We start from the raw sequence: 26,487 nt of genomic DNA on the forward strand, positions 1-26,487 counted from the left end.
GTTGGTTTGCGTATCAGAGTCTATTAATAGCGCTGCATAACATGGCTTACGCTCGTGCTTCTCTCTTCGCCATCCCTTGCACTTGCTTTGGATCCCGATCCTACTCCGCTATCCAAGGTAAGATCTTCTTGCTCGCGATTTACTCTTCTCCACTAGATCCGAGCTTTCTCGCTATAATAGTTTCGATTTTTTCAATCGAAGAAGAACCTTTAGGTCTGATTCGTCCAAGAAATTTCTTGACTTTGTTTATTTTTGTCGAGGGTTTACTGGTTAGTACCCTTCGCTAATGCTCGGACGTTTGATTTTTTTTTTTTTTGAATTTTTTGCATATTGATACGAACCTTCGCTATTTTGGTAAAATCTCCTTCGGCTGGTTTTTGCGTTCTGGATCTGTTTCTGTCAGTTATGGATCGCGACAACTTGGTCATATTTGCTCCCGGTCTGTGTTTTCGTGCTTGATATCTCTCAGTTTTGATCTCATGCTGATTGCCAAGCCTTTGGGCTTAAGTGAAATATTAGATCTGCATATTTTTCTGGGGTTCTGATGATTAGTGGTACTCAGATCTGGCGCTTTAGGCTTGAAGGAGTGGGCCTTTGGACTTCATCTTTCCTCCGTATATCTGATGTTGGCTAGATTGTGGTGATTTTACCTTTGTTGTTGGCTATTTTTTGTTGCTTTTAATCAGCTCTTTCGGATCGAGGAGACGCACTTCTCGATTGCATCCCATGTGTTTGTTGTTTGCCTATGTGACTTAAATTGACCTCCCTTTCTGGATGGCTTACTGTCCCAGTTAATTTTGTCCTCATCCCTTTACTTCATTCTATCTTTTCTATTCTCGTTCAATTAACCACCTTGCATGTGGATTTGCCAACACTAAAAAAACTGTAGTGATATCCATCGTTAATGGTTTCAGCTTGGGCTAAGTTTTGATGGATATGGTAGCGATGTAGTCCATTGATCTCACTACATTGCTTTCATTATTCTTAGCGCCAGTGCGATATCTAAGGTCTCTAAGATGTTATGGACAGGTTTGTTTCATTAAATTAAATTCATCACAATTTGTTTTACTTATCTAATGCACTCATACGAGAGCTAGACGCATTAAGTTCTCTAAGAAGGTATGGACAAGATAGTTCGGTATGTAATGCTGTTAGTTATTTTGTGGTCCACCTAATTAGGCTGTGTGTTTTTTTCTTTTTTGAAAGTGGCTACTGTTATTTATATCCATAACAAGGATAATGTTTTTCACTTAAGATTGCATTTTCATTTTCTTGTCATTTATAGTAAAATGGCATCACACATTGTTGGATATCCTCGTATGGGGCCCAAGAGAGAGCTCAAATTTGCATTGGAGTCCTTTTGGGATGGGAAGAGCAGTGCCGAAGATTTGCAAAAGGTTGCCACTGATCTCAGATGTTCTATTTGGAAGCAAATGGCTGCCGCTGGAATCAAATACATTCCCAGCAATACTTTTTCTTTTTATGATCAAGTTCTTGATGCCACGGCAATGCTTGGTGCTGTTCCTGAGAGGTACAACTATAGTGGTGGAGAGATTGGGTTTGATATCTATTTCTCTATGGCCAGGGGAAATGTCTCTGTTCCTGCTATGGAGATGACCAAGTGGTTTGACACAAACTAGTAGGCCCTCTTGAACTTCCTGTCACCTAACTTGGTTATTCTTCTTATTTTGTACTTCTGATGATACATTATTACTTTATAGTCATTTCATTGTCCCCGAGTTGGGCCCGCACACCAAGTTCTCATACTCCTCTCACAAGGCAGTGTCTGAATATAAGGAGGCAAAGGCAGTATGTACCTGGATCCTTCTTTTTTTTTTTTTTTAAATTAAACTTGAGTTTTCTTGTTTGGCCATTCTTATCCAGTCGTTCCCATTTTATCAGTATCATTTGACTCATGCTGATGGTATCATGCTTGTTTTTATGAAAATATAATTTTTTTTTCTATCTGATTGGAGGCTTAACAAAATAGCATCTAGCTCTCCAAGGACATGTGAATGCTTAGCATTTTGTTGTTTCCTTGACCATCAATATATTTTCCTTTGCTGATAAAGTGGAAATATTTACATGAATAATCTATTCTTACATGCTGCCAAAGCTATCTTTTTAAACCAAATTATCTCAGTTCTATGGTTAATTAACTGGTTTTGCACTCAAGTTATCTATGCTGTTAAAGTGAATTGACTTGAAACTTCAATTGCACGTTGGATTTTATTTGTACCAGGAACTAGATATTCTAGTAGTGTTATGTTATGTGATATTTATGAATGATCCTGAGCTCTTCTTCAAATAGTTGGGTTGATTAAATATTGTAGGAAGTCTTATTTTTATGCTTCTCATTGATCAATCATCTTATTTGTGTGATTTTGTTATCTACAGCTGGGAATTGAGACCGTCCCTGTTCTCATTGGTCCTGTAACATATCTGTTGCTCTCAAAACCAGCTAGAGGTGTTGAGAAGTCATTTTCTCCTCTCACACTTCTTGGCAGCATTCTTCCTGTTTACAAGTAAAGATCCTAAACCAATCCCTATAATATTTATTTAGATCTGATTTATATGATTTTTATCATTTAGTTTTGTTCTTTGAAATGGCAATGTTGTAAAACAACAGGGAAGTTATTGCGGAGCTGAAGGAAGCTGGTGCTTCGTGGATTCAGTTTGATGAGCCAACCCTTGTCAAGGATCTTGAATCCTACCAGATAGAGGCTTTCACAAAGGCCTACTCTGAACTAGAATCGTCCCTGTCTGGCTTGGATGTGCTTATTGAGACTTATTTTGCTGATGTGCCTGCAGAAACATACAAGTTAGTCTGTTCATATTGACTGATAATGTGTGTTGCATGTTCTTTGAAAATTTTCATTATATTTTGAATTTTTCAGGACTATCACTGCTTTGAAGAGTGTCTCTGGTTTTGGTTTTGATCTTGTTCGTGGAACCAAAACAATTGACTTGATCAAGACTGCAGGCTTCCCTGCTGGAAAATACCTTTTTGCCGGAGTTGTTGATGGTAGGAATATTTGGGCAAATGATCTTGCATCATCTCTCACCACACTTGAGGCTCTTGAGGCCATTGTTGGCAAAGGTGTTCATGGATCACTTTTTACTCTTTCCAATTGCCTTTATATTGAAAATGCAACTGATGGAATTTGTTGTTTGCCTGTAGACAAGCTTGTTGTCTCTACGTCATGCTCACTCATGCACACTGCTGTAGACCTTGTCAATGAAACAAAATTGGATAGTGAGATTAAGTCATGGCTTGCTTTTGCTGCGCAAAAGGTGGTTGAAGTGAATGCATTGGCTAAAGCCTTGGCTGGTCAAAAGGATGAGGTAATTTTACCAATCTGCCTACAAATTTGATATCTGCGTCCATGTTTCTTTTGGTGGCCAAGGAAATCGATTTGGTTGCTCCTTCAATAATTACTTGAAGATAGACATATCTGGAAGTGTTGAATCTAGTGACACGGGATGATAGATCTCTTTTTCACCCTATGGTTTGGTGGGATGCCAATCGGTACACTTCTTGTGTCAGACACTACTAGTCTCACAGAAGCACTATGGGTTTTGTCTCTCTCGGCATAGATTGTGGTGATGAATGGAACTTGAGTAATCTAATCATGATATGCTTTTCTTCTATTACAACTTGTTCTGTTCACCATGCACAGGTTCTATATGCACTCTCTTATATTTGCTGGTTTATGTGTACAGGCTATCTTCTCAGCCAATGCTGTCGCCCAGTCTTCGAGAAAGTCATCTCCTAGGGTGACCAATGAAGAAGTTCAAAAAGCTGTAATGTATCTTTGACTGTAGTTAATTTCTGATTTCTCTGAACCTCCTAATGATTTAACGATGGCATTGTAGGCTGCTGCTTTGAAGGGCTCTGACCACCGTCGGGCCACAAATGTTAGTGCCAGGCTAGATGCGCAGCAGAAAAAGCTTAACCTTCCAATTCTTCCTACAACCACAATTGGATCATTCCCTCAGACAATGGATCTTCGAAGAGTCCGACGTGAATACAAGGCAAAGAAGTGGGTGCTCCTATTTATTTATTCTCCTTTTCTTACACTCCTAGCTGTAATGGTTGTATATGCATCATCGTGTATACTCTCAGAATCTCAGAGGAAGAATATGTGAAGGCCATCACGGAGGAAATCAGCAAGGTTGTCAAGCTCCAAGAAGAACTTGATATTGATGTTTTGGTCCATGGAGAGCCTGAGGTGAGCATGCAAGTCATACTATCTTGTTTCCTATCAGGAAATGTGTCCCGTATTCAGTCACATATTTGACTTATTGTCACCGCAGAGAAATGACATGGTTGAATATTTTGGGGAACAACTTTCGGGCTTTGCATTCACTGTGAATGGTTGGGTGCAATCTTATGGTTCACGCTGTGTTAAGCCTCCCATCATTTACGGTGATGTTAGCCGTCCTAAGGCCATGACTGTTTTCTGGTCTAAACTGGCCCAAAGCATGACTGCTCGCCCAATGAAGGGTATGTTGACAGGTCCCGTCACAATTCTCAACTGGTCCTTTGTTAGGAATGACCAACCCAGGTGAGCCTTTTTCTCTATAAACTCATTATTCAGTAAGACACTCTGTTACATTACTTCAAAATTATTTTTAAAATTAATCTGGTTGCTTGCTGTTTCAGGTTTGAGACCTGCTACCAGATTGCTCTTGCTATAAAAAAAGAGGTGGAGGATTTGGAAGCTGCTGGTATCCAGGTTATTCAGATCGATGAAGCAGCTCTCCGGGAAGGCCTTCCTCTCCGCAAGTCTGAGGAAGCTTTCTATTTGGAGTGGGCTGTTCATTCCTTCAGGATCACAAACTGTGGTGTTCAGGACACTACTCAGGTTCCACTCTTACCCTTGAAGTAATAACCTCCACATCTGTTGAATCTTCGCATAACCATTTATCTTTTATGTACAGATCCACACTCATATGTGCTACTCCAACTTCAACGATATAATCCATTCCATCATTGACATGGATGCTGATGTTATCACGATTGAAAACTCCCGGTCTGACGAGAAGCTGCTTTCTGTCTTCCGCGAGGGAGTCAAGTACGGTGCTGGCATTGGCCCGGGCGTGTACGACATCCACTCCCCCAGGATACCCTCCACTGAGGAGATTGCTGACCGCATCAACAAAATGCTTGCTGTGCTTGAAACCAACATCCTCTGGGTCAACCCGGACTGTGGGCTCAAGACTCGCAAGTATGCCGAAGTCAAGCCTGCTCTCACCAGCATGGTCGCTGCGGCTAAGCTCCTCCGCACTCAACTGGCCAGTGCCAAGTGAGAGAGTTGCCCCAACTTTATCACTCTATTTCATAATAATGTTTGCCGGTTTTGAGCCAGTTATTAGTTGGCCAAGTGTGTCGTGTACTCGTCTTGCTAGAAATCTGTAGTACCTTTAAGCGTTTCAACTCAAGGAAATCTCATGATTCTTGCTTCTGAACACAAACAAACAAATTAATCAATCTTCCGAATTTTAATATAACATTAAAGAAATTTATGCGGCTAGCAAACAATCTCAATAGAATCGTTGGAGACTTGTGCGTCCGGTCACACAGATCCCTGGGTGAAATGTTTGAAGTAAAATAGATTGCTATTGTCACATTTCTGCAGGACAATCCTCCAAAATTAACCAACGATAAAAATTTAAAAACAGTCTGGCATCATGTCAAAGGGCTACAAGATGAACAGCAACACCGAGGAAAGAAGAATTATAATATATGCTAAGTTTATACCTGAACTTCATTGTCTTTGCCGTTGGACTCCATCTTTTTTGTCCTCTTTGTTTAGTTCTCTTTCTTATTTTTCCTATTACATGTTGCATCAGACAGCTAACACAATGCTTAAGCCTCGATTCAGGACGAACTCTCATTGCTGACTCAGTCATGTTATCAAGTGCTATATATACTTGCTTTACTAATTCTGCAAACATCAATCTCCTCTCCCCATCAAGTTTAGGGAAGCTTGCATCTAGCATTCTTTAGTTCCATGGCTTCCAAGCAGATGTTTGCATTAATTCTCGCCATCGTCTCTGCTGTTGCTCCATTTGCCATGTCAGGAGATATTGTGGTTGGTGGTAAAGAAGGCTGGAGGCCTGGCTTCAACTACACTGAATGGGCTGCTGCCCAAAAGTTCTGGGTTGGCGACAATCTGGGTAATTTCTATATAAATCAGAACAGGATTGTAGTGTGCCTAGTTGTGATTAAATGTCTGTAAAGCTGTCATTAAATGATGGTAGGAATAAGACTGTACATTTGTTTTGCAGTTTTCAACTACCCTCCAGGAGTTCACAATGTCATCCCAGTGAACGGAACGGAATTCAAGGCGTGCAACGTTACCCACTCGCCCCGTAACTTCACCTCCGGCCGTGATGTGGTGCCTCTCAAAACTTCAGGGAGGAAATGGTACCTATGTGGGGTTGCAGATCACTGCTCTAAGGGCCAGAAGGTCGCCGTCACTGTTCTTCCGGCGGCGACTCCTGCTCCTGCCTGGCCTCCCACTGCCCCTGCCTGGCCTCCGGCTGCTCCGACACCTGCTGCTCCTGCGCCGAGTTCGTCCATCCAAATCATGTCAAACACGTACAAGGTGCTGATGGCGGCGGCGGCGGCGGCTGCGTTGATTGTGTGGGCGTGAGGAATTTTCAAGATGCTGAATTGGTTCTAAAATAAATGCGTTTAAAGTAATGTGTGGGATTGGTGTTTGTCATGACATTGGGCAGTAAGTTCTTTGGATTCAATAACCTATAAATTAATGAAAGTTGAGCGCTTTGATTTAGTTAAGTAATACAATTTATCTTGTTTCTTCTTCTGCGTATTTGGATCATATATATGTTGCTTTCTCCGTTGTGCCTTAAGCTGCTAGACTCATCTGTTGATTCTACACCCATCAGTAGGGGTATAAATTGACCCACACAGTCCCGAGCAGGGTTAGGGTTGAATTAGTCCCGAGGAGGGTTGAATTGATTAATATGAGATAGAGTTGTTATCATATATATGGCAAGGGTTCAAATTTCGATAAAATCGAGGAAAAAAATTTTCTTTCGTACTGATCAATTATAATTTTTCGATTTATCTCAACATAGATAATCGTAGAGTCAATCATATGGCATCGTTAGGATGACATATTCTATCTTTTATTGTTATAAATTGGCTCACACAGTGGCATGACCTGATTTGATCCTATCTAATTAGGGTCAGATCAGGATGACCACGGTTAATTCGAGGATTACACTTGAATGGGAATGATATGGATTGTGTCAATTGGATTAAGTAACTATTTTGTTAAGAATTTTCATGTATTATGTTTCGGCAATTTACCAAAGGACGCACGTGGAAATTTAAATTTATCAAAAAGCATACACTACTTTGGTATTTACCAAAGAGCGCACTTTTTTAAATGCATTTCCTATTTTACCCTCCTAATAATTTGACTTTTTCTATTGTTTTTCTTTTCTTCACTATATATATTTCTCTCTCTTATCTGTCGGCAAAGATAAGAATAATATTAGTCAATTTTTAATCACATTTTAATACATTTGAATAAGTCAAAATAAATAATGGACACCATATTTGGACTCCTTACAATTTTAGAAATCTACAGGAACTGAAATGGGTGCAATCGGAGCTTTCTAGGTCGATCAGTGGGTTTCGGTCAAAACCCACTGATGGACTTTCTATGGATTTCTAAAATTGCAAAGAGTTCAAATATGGTGTACATTATTTATTTTGGCTTTTTATAGATGTTAACAAGCAAAATCAAAGAATCGGCATAAAAGCCCACGTTGGGCCTGATTTGAGTCCATATAAGACCCAATGTGGGTTTTTTGCCGATTCTTTAATTTTACTTATTAACATCTATAAAAAGCCAAAATAAATAATGGACATCATATTTGAACTCCTTGCAATTTTAGAAATCCATAGAAACTGAAATAAGTGCAATCGGAGCTCTCTAGGTCCATCAGTGAGTTTTGACCGAAATCCACTTATCGACCTAGAAAGCTCCGATTGCACTCATTTCATTTTCTGTGGATTTCTAAAATTGCAAGGAGTCCAAATATGGTGTCCATTATTATTTTTGGCATTCCTAGTGGTGGACCAGAGGTTTTGAAAAACCCTAAATCTTTTTTTTTTTTTATTTAGGCCTGATATGGGAGATATCAGGCCTAGTAACAACAAAAAATAAAAAAATAAAAAAAATAAATAAAGAGAGATTTAGGGTTTTCAAAACCTCTGGTCCACCACTAGGAGTTCCAAAAATAATAATGGACACCATATTTTAACTCCTTGCAATTTTAGAAATTCATAGAAACTGAAATGGGTGACATCGGAGCTTTCTAGGTCGATCAGTGAGTTTGCACACATTTCAGTTTCTATGGATTTCTAAAATTACAAGGAGTTCAAATATGATGTCCATTATTTATTTTGGCTTTTTATAGATGTTAACAAGTAAAATTAAAGAATCGGCAAAAAAACCCACATTGGGCCTGATGTGGACTCAAATCAGACCCAACGTGGGCCTGATATGGAATGATATCAGACCCACGTTGGGCCTGATATAGAATGATATCAGCCCCAAGTTGGGCCTGATATGATTCCATATCAGGTCCAACGTGGACTTTTATGCCGATTCTTTGATTTTGCTTGTTAACATCTATAAAAAGCCAAAATAAATAATGTACACCATATTTGAACTCCTTGCAATTTTAGAAATCCATAGAAACTGAAATGAGTGCAATCGGAGCTCTCTAGGTCCATCAGTGGATTTTGACCGAAACCCACTGATCGGCCTAGAAAACTCCGATTGCACTCATTTCAGTTCCTGTAGATTTCTAAAATTGCAAGGAGTCCAAATATGATGTCCATTATTATTTTTGGCATTCCTAGTGGTGAACCAGAGGTTTTGAAAAACCCTAAATCTTTTTTTCTTTTTTTTTTTCCTTTTTTTTTTAGGCATGATATGAAGAGATATCATGCCCACGTTGGGCCTGATATCTCTTCATATCAGGCCCAATTTGGGCTTGATATCTCCCATATCAGGCCCAAACAACAAAAAATAAAAAAATAAAAAAAAGAAATAAAGAGAAATTTAGAGTTTTCAAAACCTTAAGTCCACCACTAGGAGTGTCAAAAATAATAATGGACACCATATTTGAACTCCTTGCAATTTTAGAAATTCATAGAAACTGAAATGGGTGCAATCAGAACTTTCTAGGTCGATCAGTGGGTTTCGGTCAAAACCCACTTATGGATCTAGAGAGTTCCGATTGCACCCATTTCAGTTTCTATGGATTTCTAAAATTGTAAGGAGTTCAAATATGGTGTCCATTATTTATTTTGACTTTTTATAGATGTTAACAAGCAAAATTAAATAATCGATAAAAAAACCTACATTGGGCCTGATATAAACTCAAATCAAGCCCAACATGGGCCTGATATATAATGATATCAGGCCCACGTTGGACCTGATATGGAATGATATCATGCCCACGTTGGGCCTGATATGATTCCATATCAGGCCCAACGTGGGCTTTTATGTTGATTCTTTGATTTTACTTGTTAACATCTATAAAAAGCCAAAATAAATAATGTACACTATATTTGAACTCCTTGCAATTTTAGAAATCCATAGAAACTGAAATGAGTACAATCGGAGTTCTCTAGATCCATCAGTTGGTTTTGACCAAAACCCACTGATCGACCTAGAAAGCTCCGATTGCACCCATTTCAGTTCCTGTGGATTTCTAAAATTGTAAGGAGTCCAAATATGGTGTCCATTATTTATTTTAGCTTCTTCAAATGTATTAAAATGTGATTAAAAATTGACTAATGTTATTCCTATCTTCTGCGACAGAGGAGAGCTAGAGAGAAAAAGTCAAATTATCAAGAGGGTAAAATAGGAAATGTATTTAAAAAAGTGCGCTCTTTGGTAAATACCAAAGTAATGTACGTCTTTTGATAAATTTAGATTTCCACGTGCGCCCTTTGGTAAATTACCGAATTATGTTTCCTTACATCATATTTGATTGTAAAAATAAATTTAGAATATTAATTTCTATAAATTATAATTTAAAATAATTTTTACGATTAAGTTTTAGGAAATTATGATGCCTAATAATTATTCTTGAACTCTATGTATTCTTTTTCCCCAAAATGTTATTTATTTTTAAAAATGTATATGATGAATAAATAAATCAATTAGATGAATTGGACAGGTCAAATAAGTTGCGTTGGACATCTCAAGATGAGTGGATGAATCAATTTTGCTGATCGAATCAAATAAATGAATTAGCTAGTTAAACAGAGAGGGTGATCGAATCAAATGGTGGGTCAGTTAAACTAATTGATCAAGTTAAAAAATAATTAATGAAAAATGAGGCATTGAGATTAGGAGGATAAATCAACGGGGTAGAATTTCTGATAGTATTAATTACAAGAAAATATACTAAACACACACATACGAAATCTATGTAAAAAAATCCCTTTTATAAACAATTAATTCAATATACATAGATTGAAATCTAGTAAAATTTTTGAAAGAAAATCCTTTGCAACCGTTGCTAAATTTTTTCACGCATGAAAAATCTCACTAGAAGATCTCATTTTCTTCTCCATACTCCATCGTCTTCGTCGCGCGCCGGCATGACCGGCTTTAGGCATAGGCCCCAATTTTTATTAGGGTCCATTATTTTTAATATATTAAATATATTTTTTAAATAGAATGAAAAACATAATAAAAGATTGTGCAATCTCATTCTAAAGATTGTGCAATCTCATTCTCTAATAATTGAGATTTATTTTTAATATATTAAATTTTTTTATATATATTTTTAAGAGAATGGAAAAGAATAGTACCACATGAATAAATATTTAATTTCAATCTATCAAAGCTTTAGATTTTACATAGAACTCAATAGAATCACAAAGGGACTTTTTTTTTAATAAATTAAATTTATTTTTAATTATAAAACATAATCTATTTCTCTTCAATATCTCTGAAACATAGTCTACTATCGTTACATTTCTTATTCATTAGTGAAGTTTTCTCTTTAATCAATAAGAATATAAATTAAAATTTTTTATCATATTCATACAATGTGAAATAAAAATGCTAATTTTTTTTTAAGTTCTCCCTCTTCTCCTTTTCCAACTCCCCCTCTCTGTGTTTCTCTTGCTCATTGAGATTCGAGACTCTACGTCTCCACCTAACACTAACATGCTGATTCGGTCGGTACTATGATGCTCTTTGTTTATTTAATTCAAATGTTTATGCATTCATCCATATTGTGCTGGATCAAAATGGAAGATTTTATTATTTTTTAGCAATAATGAGTTAGATACCTATATCCCCCATTGTGGAGGATATTTGAGGGATGAATGGAAATCACCGGGCACAAGTGTTTGCCCGATGATTTCCTCTTGTGGGGCCCCCCATTTTGGTGGACTGCCACTATTTACGGTTTTTATTTTTTTATTTTAATTAAATATGGTGGGTCCCACCAAAAATGGTAGGTGTCGTGACTTTAGATTTTTTTTGTTTTGTTTAATTTAATTAAATTCAGAACATTAAAAAATTTAAAACAAATCAAACGTTAACGTTCGAAAAAACAACGTTCAGAAAATTAAATGTTCGAAAACTTAAATGTTGAGTAACGTTTAATTTCTTCCTATATATACATCTTTTCTTTCATCTATTTTCATCATTTTAATACTCATTGCCTACAAAAAATTTAGAGAAAAATGGATAAAAATTCTGGTCATTATTTTAGGGATTTGTTCAACTCTCCAAATATCGACGAAAATTCTAGTGAAAAAAGTTCTCAAGTTTGTTATAATATTCCCGAGGACACAACAAGCCCTACAATATCATATCCCGGTGAGGCGTTATTCATGATGGTAGTGCGCAATCAATTTAAAGTGGTTGAATTCGTGCAAGACTATCATTGGAGTACACAAAGAAGAAGTACAATTAACAGATACCGTGTAGTTGGACACACTCAACTTGTCAATGATTATTTCTATGTTGAGCCAGTGTATACCGATGATATGTTCCGAAGACGATTCTGAATGAGAAAAGAGTTATTTTTGCGCATAGTCACTGATTTGGAAAATCATCCTAGTGGATTTTTTAAATGGAGGGAAGATGTAACATGGAGAAAAGGTCTGTCGCTGCTTCAAAAATGCACGGCGGCTATCCGTCAACTGGCTTATGGAGGTTCCACTGACCAATTTGACGAGTACTTGCGAAAGGATGAAACAACTACCCTAGAATGCTTGTCCAACTTTTGCCAATGCGTGATACAAATATACGGAGGAGAGTACTTAAGAAAACCCAATGCAACTGACATCACTCGTTTGCTTGAAATGCATGAACAAAAGCATGGTTTCCCTGGGATGTTAGGAAGTCTTGATTACATGCATTGTGCATGGAAAAATTGTCCGGTTGCGTGGAGGGCACAGTACACACGATGCGATCATGGCTATCCAACAATTGTGCTTGAGGCAGTCGCATCTGTCGATTTGTAGATATGACATACATTTTTTGGAGATGCTGGATCTCGTAATGACATCAATGTGCCTAATGAATCACCTATTTTTAATGACGTCTTGAAAGGAAATGCACCGGAAGTTAATTTTATTGCGAACGGTACACAATATACAAAAGGGTACTACCTAACAGATAGTATATATCCGGAATTGGTCACTTTCGTCAAGAGTTTTTCCTACCCTCAAGATCCGAAAAGAATGAAATTTAAGAAAAGACAAGAGACTGCAAGAAAAGATGTCGAGCGTGTATTTGGGGTACTCCAAGCTCGTTGGGCAATTATAAGAGGTCTAGGGCGACATTGGTTTATAGACAAATGCAAAGAAATCATGTATACGTGTATTATTTTACACAACATGATTGTGGAGGACGAATGCCATGAAATATCGATTTGGGATCGCGAAGAACAAGATACAATCACAGCGAATCATGGCTCAACCAGTGAATTTGCTGAACACATTCGAAGAAATTCCGAGTTACGTGATACTCAGGTGCATCATGAACTTCGTCATGATTTGGTTGAAAACATCTGGGAAGCATGTCATTGTGATGAGTAAATAACTAATTTATTATATATGAAATATTTAGTTATTCAATTTGGATTTTATGAAATATTTGAACTATGTTGTAGTTTTTTAAAAAATGTGTATGCTCGATATTGTATTGTTTTCATTTAAATAAAATATAATATTAAAATAATTATATTGAATAATTGTCTAAAAAATATTTATGAATAAATGACGATAGACAAAATATATTAAAAATATATATTAATTTTATTTAAATATAAAATTATATGTAAGTTAAGAAAATGGTCATGAGACCCATAAATATTTGATTGGTGGTATATTTGATTGTGAAATTGAGGATATTTGAAAGTGAGATATTTGATTGGTGGGACCCATAAATATTTGGATGGTGAGATATTTCATTATTAAAGTTGATATATTTGAATAGTAGGATATTTGAAGAGTGATGTGGAAATGTGGACTACAAATATTTTGGAAAAATATCCCATGCTATTATGGATGCTCTTAGATATTAAGTTTAACTTTTATTTAGAATTATTCAATTTTCTCTTTGTCTCCATTCTATCATTTATAATTGTTCTAGTTTAGGTAATAAAAAATATGATTTATTTTTTCTTTTGCTCAGTACTTAAAAAGACTTCCATTTAGTTCTTTATAAATGATAATAGCTAGTTTAATCTCATTGTGATCTTTATTTTCTAAGGATGATATTCAATTTTATCATTTTATACATTATTTTTTATTTATTTATTTTTCGTGCTTTGCCGATAATGATGAGTTTAGCATAGGAGCATGATTTGTTTTAATTATTATCTATTTTATTATTTTTATTTTCTCAATTTTATTCCTTTTTTAAGGGTTGTTCTCTCGTCTTACATCTAAATAATTAGAAATATTTTTATCATTCTTCATTTTTAAATAATTTTAAATATACTTATTTTTATTTTTAGTTAAGTGAATTATAAACTTATATTTCTCTAAATTAGGTTAATATGAAATTTTAATTAATAATTTTACATCTAAAAATGTTTGAAAAATTAAATTATATAAAAAAAATATTTTTTTAAAACTAATATTTAATTTATTTAAAAAATAATTAAGCCATAATTTTCTGTCAAATCTAAATGCAAAAAGGTGAGTCGTTTTTTTTTAAAAGTGGCCTCAAATAAACTTAAGCCGGCCCTGCGAGCCGGAGAGGGTAGGTGCTTTTATTTCCGCGTGGCCGCAGTTCTGCACGAAAGCCAAGAAGAAGCACATCAATCTCGAAATCCCCGTCACAATTCCAACATCGAACTCGATATCTACTATCCATCTTCATCCATTTGACGGTATTTTATTTGAACCTCGACATTAAAGCCGCCGTGCGCTCCCATCGGCAACATCGTCCCTGAACTCAACTGCTGCTAACTCACACCTGTAACTCTGTTGATGGGGATGGAGTGCTCTGTTTTGTCCTCTTCGATTCCTAGCACTACTCCTTCTTCCAGCGACAGCTAAAACAAGGCTCAAATTACTTGTTAATTAAGAAGCTCGATGCCACAATGACTCTAAATATATAATGAATCAGAAGCAAGAACTTATGAGACATATCAGTAATTAAGATAGCAGTTCCAATACTGATAATGGCTTCCAGGAAGGAGCTCGTGGTGGTTTTAATCGCCACGGCGGTTGCTGTGCTGCCATTTGCCATGGCGGCAGATATTGTGATAGGTGGACAGGATGGCTGGAAGCCGGACTTCAACTACACCAATTGGGCCAGCAGCATGGAGTTCAGGGTCGGTGACCAAATTGGTAAGATCTGATTTCACTATTCTTTTTATGCATGTAACATCAGGCATCGATGTCCTCTCAGTTAGAACCCAACAGAGGATTATTTTGCATCGAAATTAAACAATCTAAGGAGCATTCATGTATTAATAAAATCTTAGAATATGAACATCTTTGCAGTGTTCAATTACACTCGAGGGGTTGACAATGTGATCCCAGTAGGGGGAGACGAATTCAAGGCGTGCAATGCAAGTGAGTCGTCTAATGTTGTTCTTACAAGCGGCCACGATGTGCTGCTCCTCAACTCTGAGGGAAGGAGATGGTACTTATCGGGGGTTGGAGATCACTGTCTAAGGGGCCAGAAGTTAGTCATCAATGTTGTTCCTGCTGCAACTCCACCTCCGACTACACCTCCAACTCCAACTCCGACTACACCTCCAACGCCAACTCCAACTCTGCCTCCACCGATTCCTTCTTCACCTTCTCCTTCGCCTTGGTCTCCTTTGCCGCCGACTCCTCAACCATCCAATGACGTCCCACCGCCATCAAGTTCGTTGCGAATCACGGCGGATGTGTATCAGATACTATTGCTGGTGGCAACGACGGCGATGATCGTTAAGGCATGAAGAGTTTGATCATTGTAATGCCTAAGCCGAATGGTGTAGTTTTAAAATAAACCTGTTCGTTGTGAGAAAAGATCGAATTCGGAGTGGTTTAACTTACATTAAAAATGTATTGATCAACTATTTCAAGCGTAAGTTTGAAGATTGTAGATGTGATCAATTTATGTGATTCAGATTTGTCATGAATCCTTTCATGATTCTGATATTCTCACTCATCGTCTTTTTCAAAAAAATTTAATTGTTCAATTTTGTTTTATCTAAATTTGAAGTCAACTTTGTGAAATCGACGAGGAAAAGTCGACTATTAATTAAAGAATGTTGTCCACTACCGCTAGAGTACTGAAAAAAAGATACTCGTCCCTGGGTTCCGGTGATGCAGTTGGATATTCAGTTATTATCTAAATATTTACTGTCTAATTTTTAATTATGATATATTAGTATGATTTTTTTTTCTCTAAATAGAGGGTATAATTAAATACTATTGGATTTATAAATTGACTGCTGTGTACATTTCATAATTTATCTTGATGACAATGAAAAATTTATGTGAGATCAAATTAATCATCCCAGAAATACAAAAGATTTTTTTTTCTGGTATAAAAGATACTCGTTGATACGGAGATAAGTGAGGTACCACGTGGTGGCGACAGCTCTTGACCTGATCAGAAGAGAAGCTATAAGCCATAAGATAAGATCAAGTTCGGTTAATAAAAGAACCGTGTGGCGCTTTTCGGGACTCGGTCAATATATTCTTCACGTCGTGTATCAATAATTTAATTAGTCAAGCCAAGTAGATCCAACTAATTAGTTCTCGATCTCCTGAGTTGTCGACTCATCGAGTTCTCAAACTTGCCGACTCATCGAGCTGTCAACCTCGGAACCTCCCAAGCGCCCAACATGCAGTAGTTACTAAAATTAAACGATATGATGGTTACAATAGTATCCCTTAATAATTTAGAATATTTACATTAATTTTTTTATAATATCTCTAAAATTTAAAATAAATCATTCATTTTATTAAATTTAGATACTTATTTTATACTATACATTACATCAGCTATTTTAAAAATTTTATTATTTTTATTTTTTTAATTATTTCTTCTCTCCATTTTTTATTACTTTTTAATTATTATTATTTTTCTCTCTTCTCGTATGTAATATCTACATTTTCGGTATCTAATCCATTATCTTTATTTTTTTCTCTTTCCTAAATTAAATAATATTTTAACATTTAAACAATATATTTCAATTAAATAAATAATATTCATAAAACTTAAATTTAGGAAATAAATAAGATTAGCAATTTAGGAAATAAATAAGATAGCTAATGTAAATATTTTTTTAATTAAAATATAAAATTTAAGATAAAGTTTATGTTTATGGAAGTTGATGTAGATGTATTTATTGGGGAGGGTGGATTGAAAAAATGAGAAAAGTTTTATGGATAGAAAACTTTCCGTCTTTTACTTGATGGAAAAGGGCTAATTATTAATCCTTTTCGTTGTCTAATAAAGCAATGGACAGATGGATTTATTCAAAAGGGAAAAGAGAAGGTAAAAAGAGAATTATCTAACAATACTTCTCATTTTTTTTTACCTATTTTTCACTATTATTGAAGCTCCATGCTAATTTAGACATCAGGGATCTCATTAGAGCAACTTCGGATGAACCTTTGATGTTTATTACTCTCCATCCATAAAAATTTATTGTGCTACATAAAGAAATTTAGAAGAAGATTCCAATATCATCATTCCTTATGTCGGGATAAATTTTTATCACCGCATCCTGATGGTGAGAATTTTCAAACCGAAACACTCACCAATTTTCATATGCCAACAGATTTGTAGAAAAATTGTTATTCGTTAATAAAAAATTATTAGATGTGTATTATCTACTTTATAAAAGTAAATTATTATAAGCTCTTAAAAATCACTATTATGTGAATGAAAATTAATATCAAGATTAACTGTAAAGGCAGTAGATATTTTAAATATTCTACCTTATTAGTAGGATTCAATTGAAATCAAATCGAGTGTATAGTTGAAATTTTAAATAGTTGGAGCTATTTTTGCAAAAAAAAATTGTTTGTGCTACTTTTAGTTTTTTTAAAATGTATTTGTTACTCTAATAAACCTTGAGGCTTGCTATAGAGTTTGATACAATACTATGATATAATTATTAATTGATTATGTATAAATCATGCACATAAGCGATGGCATGGCATTTTATGAGGCTTGAAAATGCATTTATATCTAGCAGTGATAATTATTTTAAATACTTAATTCTAAATTTTCATCGATATTTTGCAGTAATTAATGAGAATGATCCATAACATTGTCCATTCTATAATATATGTTGCCAAGGGCAGGAGCAGTGCAAGGACCTTCTGGGAATCCATCGATGAGGTGAAGTACTGAGCTTGATGTCGTTTCTTTGTGTTATTGCGTTAATTATGTTGCTTATGTGACTGGAAAGCAGGTGTATATATACAAGATCCTGGTATGGACTTAGTCCATTTGAGCCATTAGATTAATACAGTCAATTGGCAGGCAAAGGTCGGCATCCAGTTTCGTCGTCAATTGGCAAATTTGACCAAGTTATTCAGTTCTTCTCTGTTTGCATCGGCAATGTCGCTCTATCTTGTCTCGGCTCGTCCCTCTTCAACTCATACGAGCAACAGCGAAACCGAGGCTCAGGCCAAGTACCTCCTATTCCTGCCGACCTACACTTGAATCCCACCCACGCATGCCTATATATAGCCATAGAATTTGCATTCCCATATCAACAAACTTAGCAACAGAAAGAAATTAACCGATTCGAAATGGCTTCTTGGCTGACGCTCGCAATGCTCCTCTCCATGGCCGCTTATGCGCTGCCATCAGCCACGGCAACAAACTTCGTTGTTGGTGATGACGCTGGATGGAAGCCAGACTTCAACTACACCGCTTGGGCTCGCACAAAGGAATTCAGGGTTGGCGACAAGCTCGGTAAGATATAATACTAATTTAATTTGAGTTGGCCTGATCAGTTTCTAATTTAACAAACACTGATTTTTAATTTTTGAAATCTTTGCAGTATTCAAGTACGCCGCAGGGTTTCACAATGTGATCCCAGTGAGTGGAGAAGAGTTCAAGGCGTGCCAGCCAAATGGAGGAAACAAAGTGCTGAGGAGTGGCAGGGATGTGGTGCTTCTCAAAACACCTGGAAGGAAATGGTACCTGTGTGGAGTTGCAGATCATTGCGAACTAGGCCAGAAACTTCTCGTCGTGGTTCTTCCAGCTCCGACGTCGCCGCCGGCGCCGTCCCCTGATCCATACAGTCCTCCACAATTTGCCTCGCCTGCTCCTTCACCGTCGTGTTGACTCAATTCGATCGATATGCTTAAGATAAATTTTAATTTCCAGTGTCTACGTATAAACGCTGGTCTAATTAAATAAATTGTTTGGTTTTGTTATTTTGAGTGGTTTAACTTGAAAAAGGGAAATAAAAAAAATGAACTTGCTTCGAATGATTCAGTTTTGAGTTTTAATTTAAGGAATTTATTTTGAGCCCTTTTTTTTTCCTTTGGTATACTGGGAAAAGTTAGATTATGTCCATATCCTTCTTTTGAAATATATAATCTCTTCACTGCATATACAGATAAACGAATTATAGGACTCAAAATTTCAGATTATAAGGTCAAATTCTTATTCTGTGAATGTTGATTATTTATTCATCAGAATTCTAAAAGTTAATCAAACAAACAAACAAACAAGCTAGAAAAAACAATCCTGATAGCTAGCATATTTCTGAAGGCAAATTTAATTTATTTAACTCATTCGGAGATGACTTTATAACTCGAATTTAACGATATTTGAATGTATGAAATACGTTTGGCTATGACAAGGCGATAGGAGGAGGTCAATCTGGCACAAGGATAATCATGAGGATAGATAGAGATTAAGTTTTCTCGAGGCGGTGCGATGGTTAAGACATAATATGTTACAATATGAGGTCTTGGGATCGAAACTCGGCGTGACCGAGCATAACCTCCCCCATGTCTTGGTCATTTGTACTAATGGCTAGTAGCCACCCATGATTTACCTCATCCGTGTTGGCATAGGGACAGGTTGGCGGGGGCGCTGGGGGCGAGCGAATCGCCTTTTGTCACAGGATAAATAGAGATTAAAGTCAAGATGGTCAACACTTTGATCAATGCCCAAATGTCAAAGGGTCGAACGAAGAATAAATACAACGACCGATTGAGACAGGTAGGGCTCGATTGGCGGGAGACATGTCCGAGTGGACAATCCTTCCAACTCGGAAGGATACTATATATAGGCAGACGTTCAAGTCATATTATCAAGACACTGAGCGAGACCGGATATTTTGTCCGAATGGGAAAAGGCAGGTTATTACACACACCCCACGGAAGGACAACTGAAGTTGACAGATTGTAGGCTCCCCGGTCGAGCGGCTATCCGCTCAACCGAGCAACGATACTTGACAGTGGACAGAGTGCAGTCTTGGCCGAGCGGCTGATCCGCTCGGCCAAGCAGTAGGATGATAATCCTCACGACATTTTTCATGGGACATAGTGGAGGACGCGGCTATGAACGTGTTGGAGAACGTGGCTACGAACGTGTAGGAGAACGTGTCCACGCCTCGAGGAGCGTGTACGTCGCCCACCAAGGCTCTATATAAAGGGAGATCTATCGCTGGCGGGAGCACGCGTGATTTATTGTTTATGTACAATTCTACTATTTCATTTCTTCTTCATATCTCGATGACTGTCTTGAGTATCGGAGGATCAATACCGGAATCCCTTCCTTAATTCAGCACTGGCATCATCTATTTTACTGAACGAAACGAAATCTATGTCTGGTCAACAAAATCACTATATCTCAATTTTTCACTCGCCCACTTTCATATAGATCAGGCTATCTTATTTTGATGACAATTTATATGCTTTTAATATGTGCATAAAAGTTTTTTTATTTTTATTTTAATTATTTAAACTCATATTCATTTTAAATTAATTATCAACTCATGAGAAAGACTTTGCATTCTGAAAGACGGTTCAAAGCAATAGGAACCACTAAAATATTCATTTAGGAAACTTTTTATTGGGCTGATTTTAATATATATTTTTTAAAAATGACTTTTCGATATGTTTTTTGTATTTCATTATTCTACCTTATCTATTCCTTTTCTTTTTTTTAAAAAAAAAGTAGCTATTCAATTTTTAAATCTATTTTATTCCCTAATTATTTGCGAAACCGACACTGTATATATAGTTGAGCAACGTTATCTTTCAACTATAAATCAATATTTGATGCCTTATATAATAATAAATAGTTGTAATATATCCTTCAATTCAATTCAATAGTTGTATTATATAATTCAATTCAATTCAATTGCTGAGATTTTAGCATAATATTCCAATTAACAAATCACATAAGATGTAGATTAACCATGCTTTAATCGATTCTCCAAAACAGCCTAATGCAAACTAAATCAAAGTAGAAAAAACTAATAAACAAACAGCGCTGCCAATTTGTATAGCCCTTTTGGCTACAATAGAAATAAATTTCTATCATAAAATATGATAGTAAGAAGGGAGAAAGCCAGACAGAAAATAGAGAATTCTTATTATTTTTAGAATCATCTTAGGATATAATACAACCCTCTATTTATAGGGTAGGAGGATACATACATATTATTGATAAATACATTTTGACTGAAAAAGAAGAATTATATGCATTGATTAATATTAAAGATGGATTCATAGACATCCGTAAGATATATTTATAGATACATTCATAACATTTCCCCTTAGATATTTATTATGATATTGCCTCATTAAAAATCTTACCAAGAAAAATTTAATGGAACAAAAACTAGGTGAAGGAAAAGAGTACAATACTTTTTCTCCACCCTCTTAATCATATCTCTTTAAATCTCTCAATTTGCGCATACCAAACTCATACCAACCTTTCAAAAGTGGCAGTAGATAGTGTCTTTGTAAATAGATCTGTCAAATTATTCGATGAACGAATTTGTTGAACATCAAAATCACCTCTCTTCTAGAGATCATGCGTAAAATATAATTTTGATGATATGTGGTTCGTTTGATCACCTTTAATGTAGCATTTCTTTAATTGAGCAATGCATGCAGCATTATCCTCATATAATGTTGTCGGGACATTCTTATTTAGGGGCAAACTAGATACTTCTCAGATGTGATGTATTACATATTTCAACCATACATATTCCCGATTTGCCTCATGAATTGCCATGATCTCAAAATGATTAGCAAATATAGTAGTAATTGTTTGTTTCATAGATCTACAAGATATGATTGTGTCACCATATGTGAATACATAACTTGTTTGAGATCTACTATTATGAGGGTTAGATAAGTAATTTGCATCAGCATACTGAATCAATTTCGTTTTAGGCGTATGAGAAGAATATAATCTCATATGTAGCATATCTCGAAAATATCAAAATATATGTTTAATTCCGTTCTAGTGTCTTCTTGTTGGAGAAGAACTATATCTTGCTAATAAATTTACAGCAAATATTATATCGGGTCTTGTATGACTGACAAAAATACATTAGTACTCCAATAACGCTAGGATATGACACTTCAGGACCAATAAGTTCATCGTGGATCTTTATTAATATCAAGTGATCTTATGACCAGTGGGCTATTAAATATATATTTTATCAATATAAAATCTTTGTAGCACCTTTGATGTATGAGCATTTTGATGGACAAATATTCCATTTTCAAGGTGCTCAATCTGCAAACTAAGGCAGAGTTTTATTTTTTCGAGATTTTTTATCTCAAAATCTTTCTATAGGTAATCTACTATTTCAGAAAGTGCATCAGTAGTACTAATAATGTTTAAGTCATCGACATATATTATGATTATAACAAGTTTGGATCCAAATCTCTTAATAAATACAAATGAATAGATGAGATCATTTAGATATCCCTTTTTCAATAGATATTCACTGAGATGTTTATACCATATACGTCTAGATTATTTCAATATATGTAAAGATCTACATAACTTAATCGAGTATAATTCTTGATGGCCCGAATCGCATGCTTCTAGCAATTTGAATCCTTCAGGGAATTTCATGTATATATCATTATCAAGTGAGTCATACAAATAGGCTATAACCACATCCATTAATTACATTTCTAATCTTTCATGGATTGCCAGCTTAACAAATATCGAAATGTAGTTTATGAGAGAAACCCTGAGCAATAAGTCGTGCTTTATATCTGACAATTTTATTTTTCTCATTTAGTTTATGAAAACACCCATTTATTACTTTCTCATTTTGAGCCTTTATTTCCTTTCTTTTTCAAATATTTTTATCTTTAGAACTAATATGTCTACCTCGTGTCACTTGCATTTTAGGCTCATTGACAAACTTAAGTTGTTCTTCAGGAATATTGATTCTGATTGGAGCATTACTAGGAGCATTAGTAGCCGAAATACATGATTGTGTTACATTCTTTGGGTTAGTAAATGCATCTGACACTTGATTGACTAAATTTTACAAGTGAATAATCTTTTGCACTTTCAATTCACTTTTCTTTATTCGAGGATCAAAATGAGATAATGATAACTCATGTCAGATAATTTTCTTTTCTAACTACTTATTTTCCCCTTTTAATGTTGGAAATGTCATTTCATCAAATTAACAATTGGCAAAATGTGTCATAAATCAATCTTCTGTCAATGGTTTTAGATATTTAATAATAGATAGAGATTTATATCCAATGTATATGTTGTGGTGAAGCAATTGACACATATACCAAACATCCAAAAATTCTAAAATGGGAAACATTCAGTTTTTGAGCATCAGCCAATTATAAAGGGGAGGTCTCATGATAATTTGTAGGTCTAATGCAAATTAGTGTCGCAACATGTAGAATAGAATGTTTCCAAGTAGAAATTGGGAGTTTTGTCTTCATTAGCAAAGATCTTATAATTAATTGAAGACGTTTAATCAATTACTCTATGAGTCCATTTTGTGTGTGAACATGTGCTACAGAATGTTCAATATATATTCCAATGGACATGCAATGATCATTAAAAGCATAGGAAATAAATTCTCTAACATTATCGAGACAAATGACTTTAATTTGATAATATGAGAAATGAGCTTGTAATCGAATAATTTGTGCAAGCAATTTGCAAATGTTGGATTATGAGTTGATAATAAACACATGTGTGACCATCTTGTTGATGCATATACTAATACCATAAAATATTTGAATGGTCCATATGGTGGATGTATGAGTCCGCATATATCACTTTGAATTCGCTTGTTTTGCCTTAACCTTAGTTATTGATGACCTTATTATTAACTTCCCTTGTGAGCAAGCAGCACACGAAATTTCATTAGGGAAAAAAATCTTCTAGTTTTTCAATGAATGCCCACATGAATTCTTAATGATTTGCTACATCATTATAGAGCTAGGATGCCCCAATCGATCATACCATGTGATGAAATTATTTTGCTCAACAAACTTCTAGTTTGCAATGACATATACTTCAATGATATGTATATTTGTATAGTATAATCTAGATGATACTATAGTTTTTCTAGCATAATTTTCTTACCCCAAGACAATATTTATAATGTATAAATATTCTCTATTGTCTTCATCTATAGTCTCAACGTGATATCTATTTCGGTAGATATCTTTAAAACTTAATATATTCCTCTGAAACTAAGGGAATATAAAGCGTCATCGATAAATATTTTTATTTGTTTGGGTAAAGGATGTTAGTTACGTTGGGACACTCTGGGAGCTAGAGGGGGTGAATAGCTCATCTCGCTTCGTTGATGATGATTTGTAGCAAAAAACATGAAGCGAAGATCCACCAATGCTAACACTAGGATTTACTCGGTATCCACCTCAAGATGAGGTGACTAATCCAAGGATCCACATTCGAACACACTCTCTATTATGAAAACAACTCTTTCTCTAAACAATTCAGAGGTGGAGAAATCTTGTATAACTCAATAACAAAGATACAACTCGAAGTAAGAAGTAAATATAAGAATATAAATAAAAACTTCTTCTTGCTTGATCTCTTGTTGAAACAGATGCCTCTGGACTAGTTGGAAAGTACAGTAACACTTATCTTCCAAGCGCAAAGTATGAAAAATAATAGTGAAGAAGAATTGTGTAAGCTCTGTTGTGTTTCAACCTTACCAACGGCTTTATCATTCATGATCTAAGGCTCCTAATCGATTGACACATTAAATCCAGGCGATCCTACCCATCCAAAGCTCGTAACCTACGCAACAATCATAATCCAATCGATCGGCTAATCGATTGGAGGGGCTGAATCGATCAACTGATCGATCCAAAGTGCCTCTGTGTTCTTATGAGAAGTCCCTAAATCGATCAGGCACCTTCCCAATCGATTCTGCATAGCATGCACTGTACTTAGCAAAAAATCTCTTTCAATCGATCAATAGAGAGTGCTCTAGATCGATTATCCAATTGATCCAGAGACTCTATTCTCTCATGAATTCCTTTTAATCGATCACCTGATTGATTAAGCTCCTCATGATAAAAATGCGCTGCCCAATCGATCCACCAATCGATTGGGCTCTGGCTCAATCGATCACCTAATTGATTGAATAATCCAAACTTTCTTAACTCAAGTCTAGGGTTTCCACCTCTAACATCCAGTTAATCGTGACCTGTTGGGACTCCTCATTGCCTAGCATCCGGTTAACCTTGACATGTTGGGACTTCGTTACCAAGTGTATGGTCAATCCTTTGATCCACTTGGACTTCCCTCCTTGTGCTAAGTGTCTGGTCAACCTTGACCCACTTGGACTTACTGTCTCATGCCAAGTGTCCAGTCCTTCATAACCCACTTGGACTTCCAAACACCAGATGTCCGATCTGCCTTGACCCACTTAGATTTTCACATGTCTGGTTTCACTCACTAGGGCTTTTCACCACCTAGCTTTATTCACCAGGATTTTCCTCTGCCTAACTTCATTCACTAGAGCTTTTCACCTGGCTTCACTTACCAGGACTTTTCTCACTGTTTAGTTTCACTCACTAGGACTTTTCATATTGCCTAGCTTTCCTCACTAGGCCTTTTCACAACTACCTGACTTCACTCATCAGGACTTTTCAACTGTCTGACTTCACTCACCAAAATTTTTCAGCTGCTTGACTACAGAACTTTCCCAGTTGTTGCCAACCTTTCCGTTGGTCTTGCCCTTGCCTAACTTCTAGTTAGGACTTCACAGTCAAGTATTCAGTCAACTTTGACCATCTTGACTCTTCTAGTCAATCTCCCATATGGACAATTGCACTTGAAATCTCCATATATTGTCAATCATCAAAACTTAAACATCAAGACTTAAGCTTAGTCAACCTGGTCAACCTTGACCCAAGAGAAATTGCACCAACAAGTTCTTCCAGAACCTTTAATTATTGCTATACTCTTATATATAGTGTTCATATTTGCACTACTTATTATCAACTATGTAAAGATTTTTCTTGCTTTTAAAAATAGTATGAGTTAATGCGCTATCTACAAGAAAAGCATCATTGTCGTTGATCTAAAATCCGATTTGAGAGTTTTCCATTTCTTCATGTAAAAATAAGAGAACTAATATAGTTTAAAGAAAATATACGACAAAGTAAGTAAATGAGAAATTATTATTCATGATTACAGCGGAAAAGAAACATATCAATTCGTGATCACTAAACAATGTGATCAACATTATTCTCAAGAGGAAAAAGGAAAATATTAATTCATGATCACTGAACAGTGTGATTAACATTATTCTCAGGCTCGACAAAAAAATCTACCACATCAAATTGGGAGATATCATCAAACCATAATCAACTTTGTTGTCATTAGAGATAAAATTGTCTCATGACCTTCTTCTTTTGTTTTTCACTAATTCTTAAAAGCGATCAGTGAGATGTTTCGGTGTACGACATGTATG

The 26,487-nt window shown here is 35.7% G+C and overlaps 4 protein-coding genes across 4 annotated transcripts; all 4 read left to right on the forward strand.

Annotated features, from left to right (window-relative positions):
• Positions 1–1,285: 1,285 nt before the first annotated feature.
• LOC122012221 (5-methyltetrahydropteroyltriglutamate--homocysteine methyltransferase 2-like) lies at positions 1,286–5,468 on the forward strand. Its single transcript, XM_042568695.1, has 12 exons — positions 1,286–1,639; positions 1,722–1,809; positions 2,398–2,525; positions 2,630–2,821; positions 2,898–3,100; positions 3,182–3,345; positions 3,724–3,804; positions 3,877–4,043; positions 4,127–4,232; positions 4,318–4,568; positions 4,667–4,868; positions 4,945–5,468. Exons 1-12 carry the CDS (start codon positions 1,290–1,292, stop codon positions 5,311–5,313), a joined length of 2,301 nt encoding a protein of 766 aa, XP_042424629.1. The 5' UTR covers positions 1,286–1,289; the 3' UTR covers positions 5,314–5,468.
• Positions 5,469–5,948: 480 nt separating this feature from the next.
• Positions 5,949–6,834, forward strand: LOC122012438 (blue copper protein 1a-like). Its single transcript, XM_042568981.1, has 2 exons — positions 5,949–6,183; positions 6,295–6,834. The coding sequence occupies exons 1-2, from the start codon at positions 6,018–6,020 to the stop codon at positions 6,660–6,662; spliced, it is 534 nt and encodes a 177-aa protein (XP_042424915.1). The 5' UTR covers positions 5,949–6,017; the 3' UTR covers positions 6,663–6,834.
• Positions 6,835–14,709: 7,875 nt separating this feature from the next.
• LOC122012853 (blue copper protein 1a-like) lies at positions 14,710–15,590 on the forward strand. The gene is made up of 2 exons (XM_042569510.1): positions 14,710–14,890; positions 15,047–15,590. The coding sequence occupies exons 1-2, from the start codon at positions 14,722–14,724 to the stop codon at positions 15,490–15,492; spliced, it is 615 nt and encodes a 204-aa protein (XP_042425444.1). The 5' UTR covers positions 14,710–14,721; the 3' UTR covers positions 15,493–15,590.
• Positions 15,591–18,298: 2,708 nt separating this feature from the next.
• Positions 18,299–18,963, forward strand: LOC122008069 (blue copper protein 1b-like). The gene is made up of 2 exons (XM_042563651.1): positions 18,299–18,476; positions 18,565–18,963. The coding sequence occupies exons 1-2, from the start codon at positions 18,311–18,313 to the stop codon at positions 18,849–18,851; spliced, it is 453 nt and encodes a 150-aa protein (XP_042419585.1). The 5' UTR covers positions 18,299–18,310; the 3' UTR covers positions 18,852–18,963.
• The last annotated feature ends 7,524 nt before the right edge of the window (positions 18,964–26,487 follow it).

The sequence above is a fragment of the Zingiber officinale genome, chromosome 8A, assembly GCF_018446385.1.
Source record: "Zingiber officinale cultivar Zhangliang chromosome 8A, Zo_v1.1, whole genome shotgun sequence".
In the NCBI taxonomy this organism is placed as follows: Eukaryota; Viridiplantae; Streptophyta; class Magnoliopsida; order Zingiberales; family Zingiberaceae; genus Zingiber; species Zingiber officinale.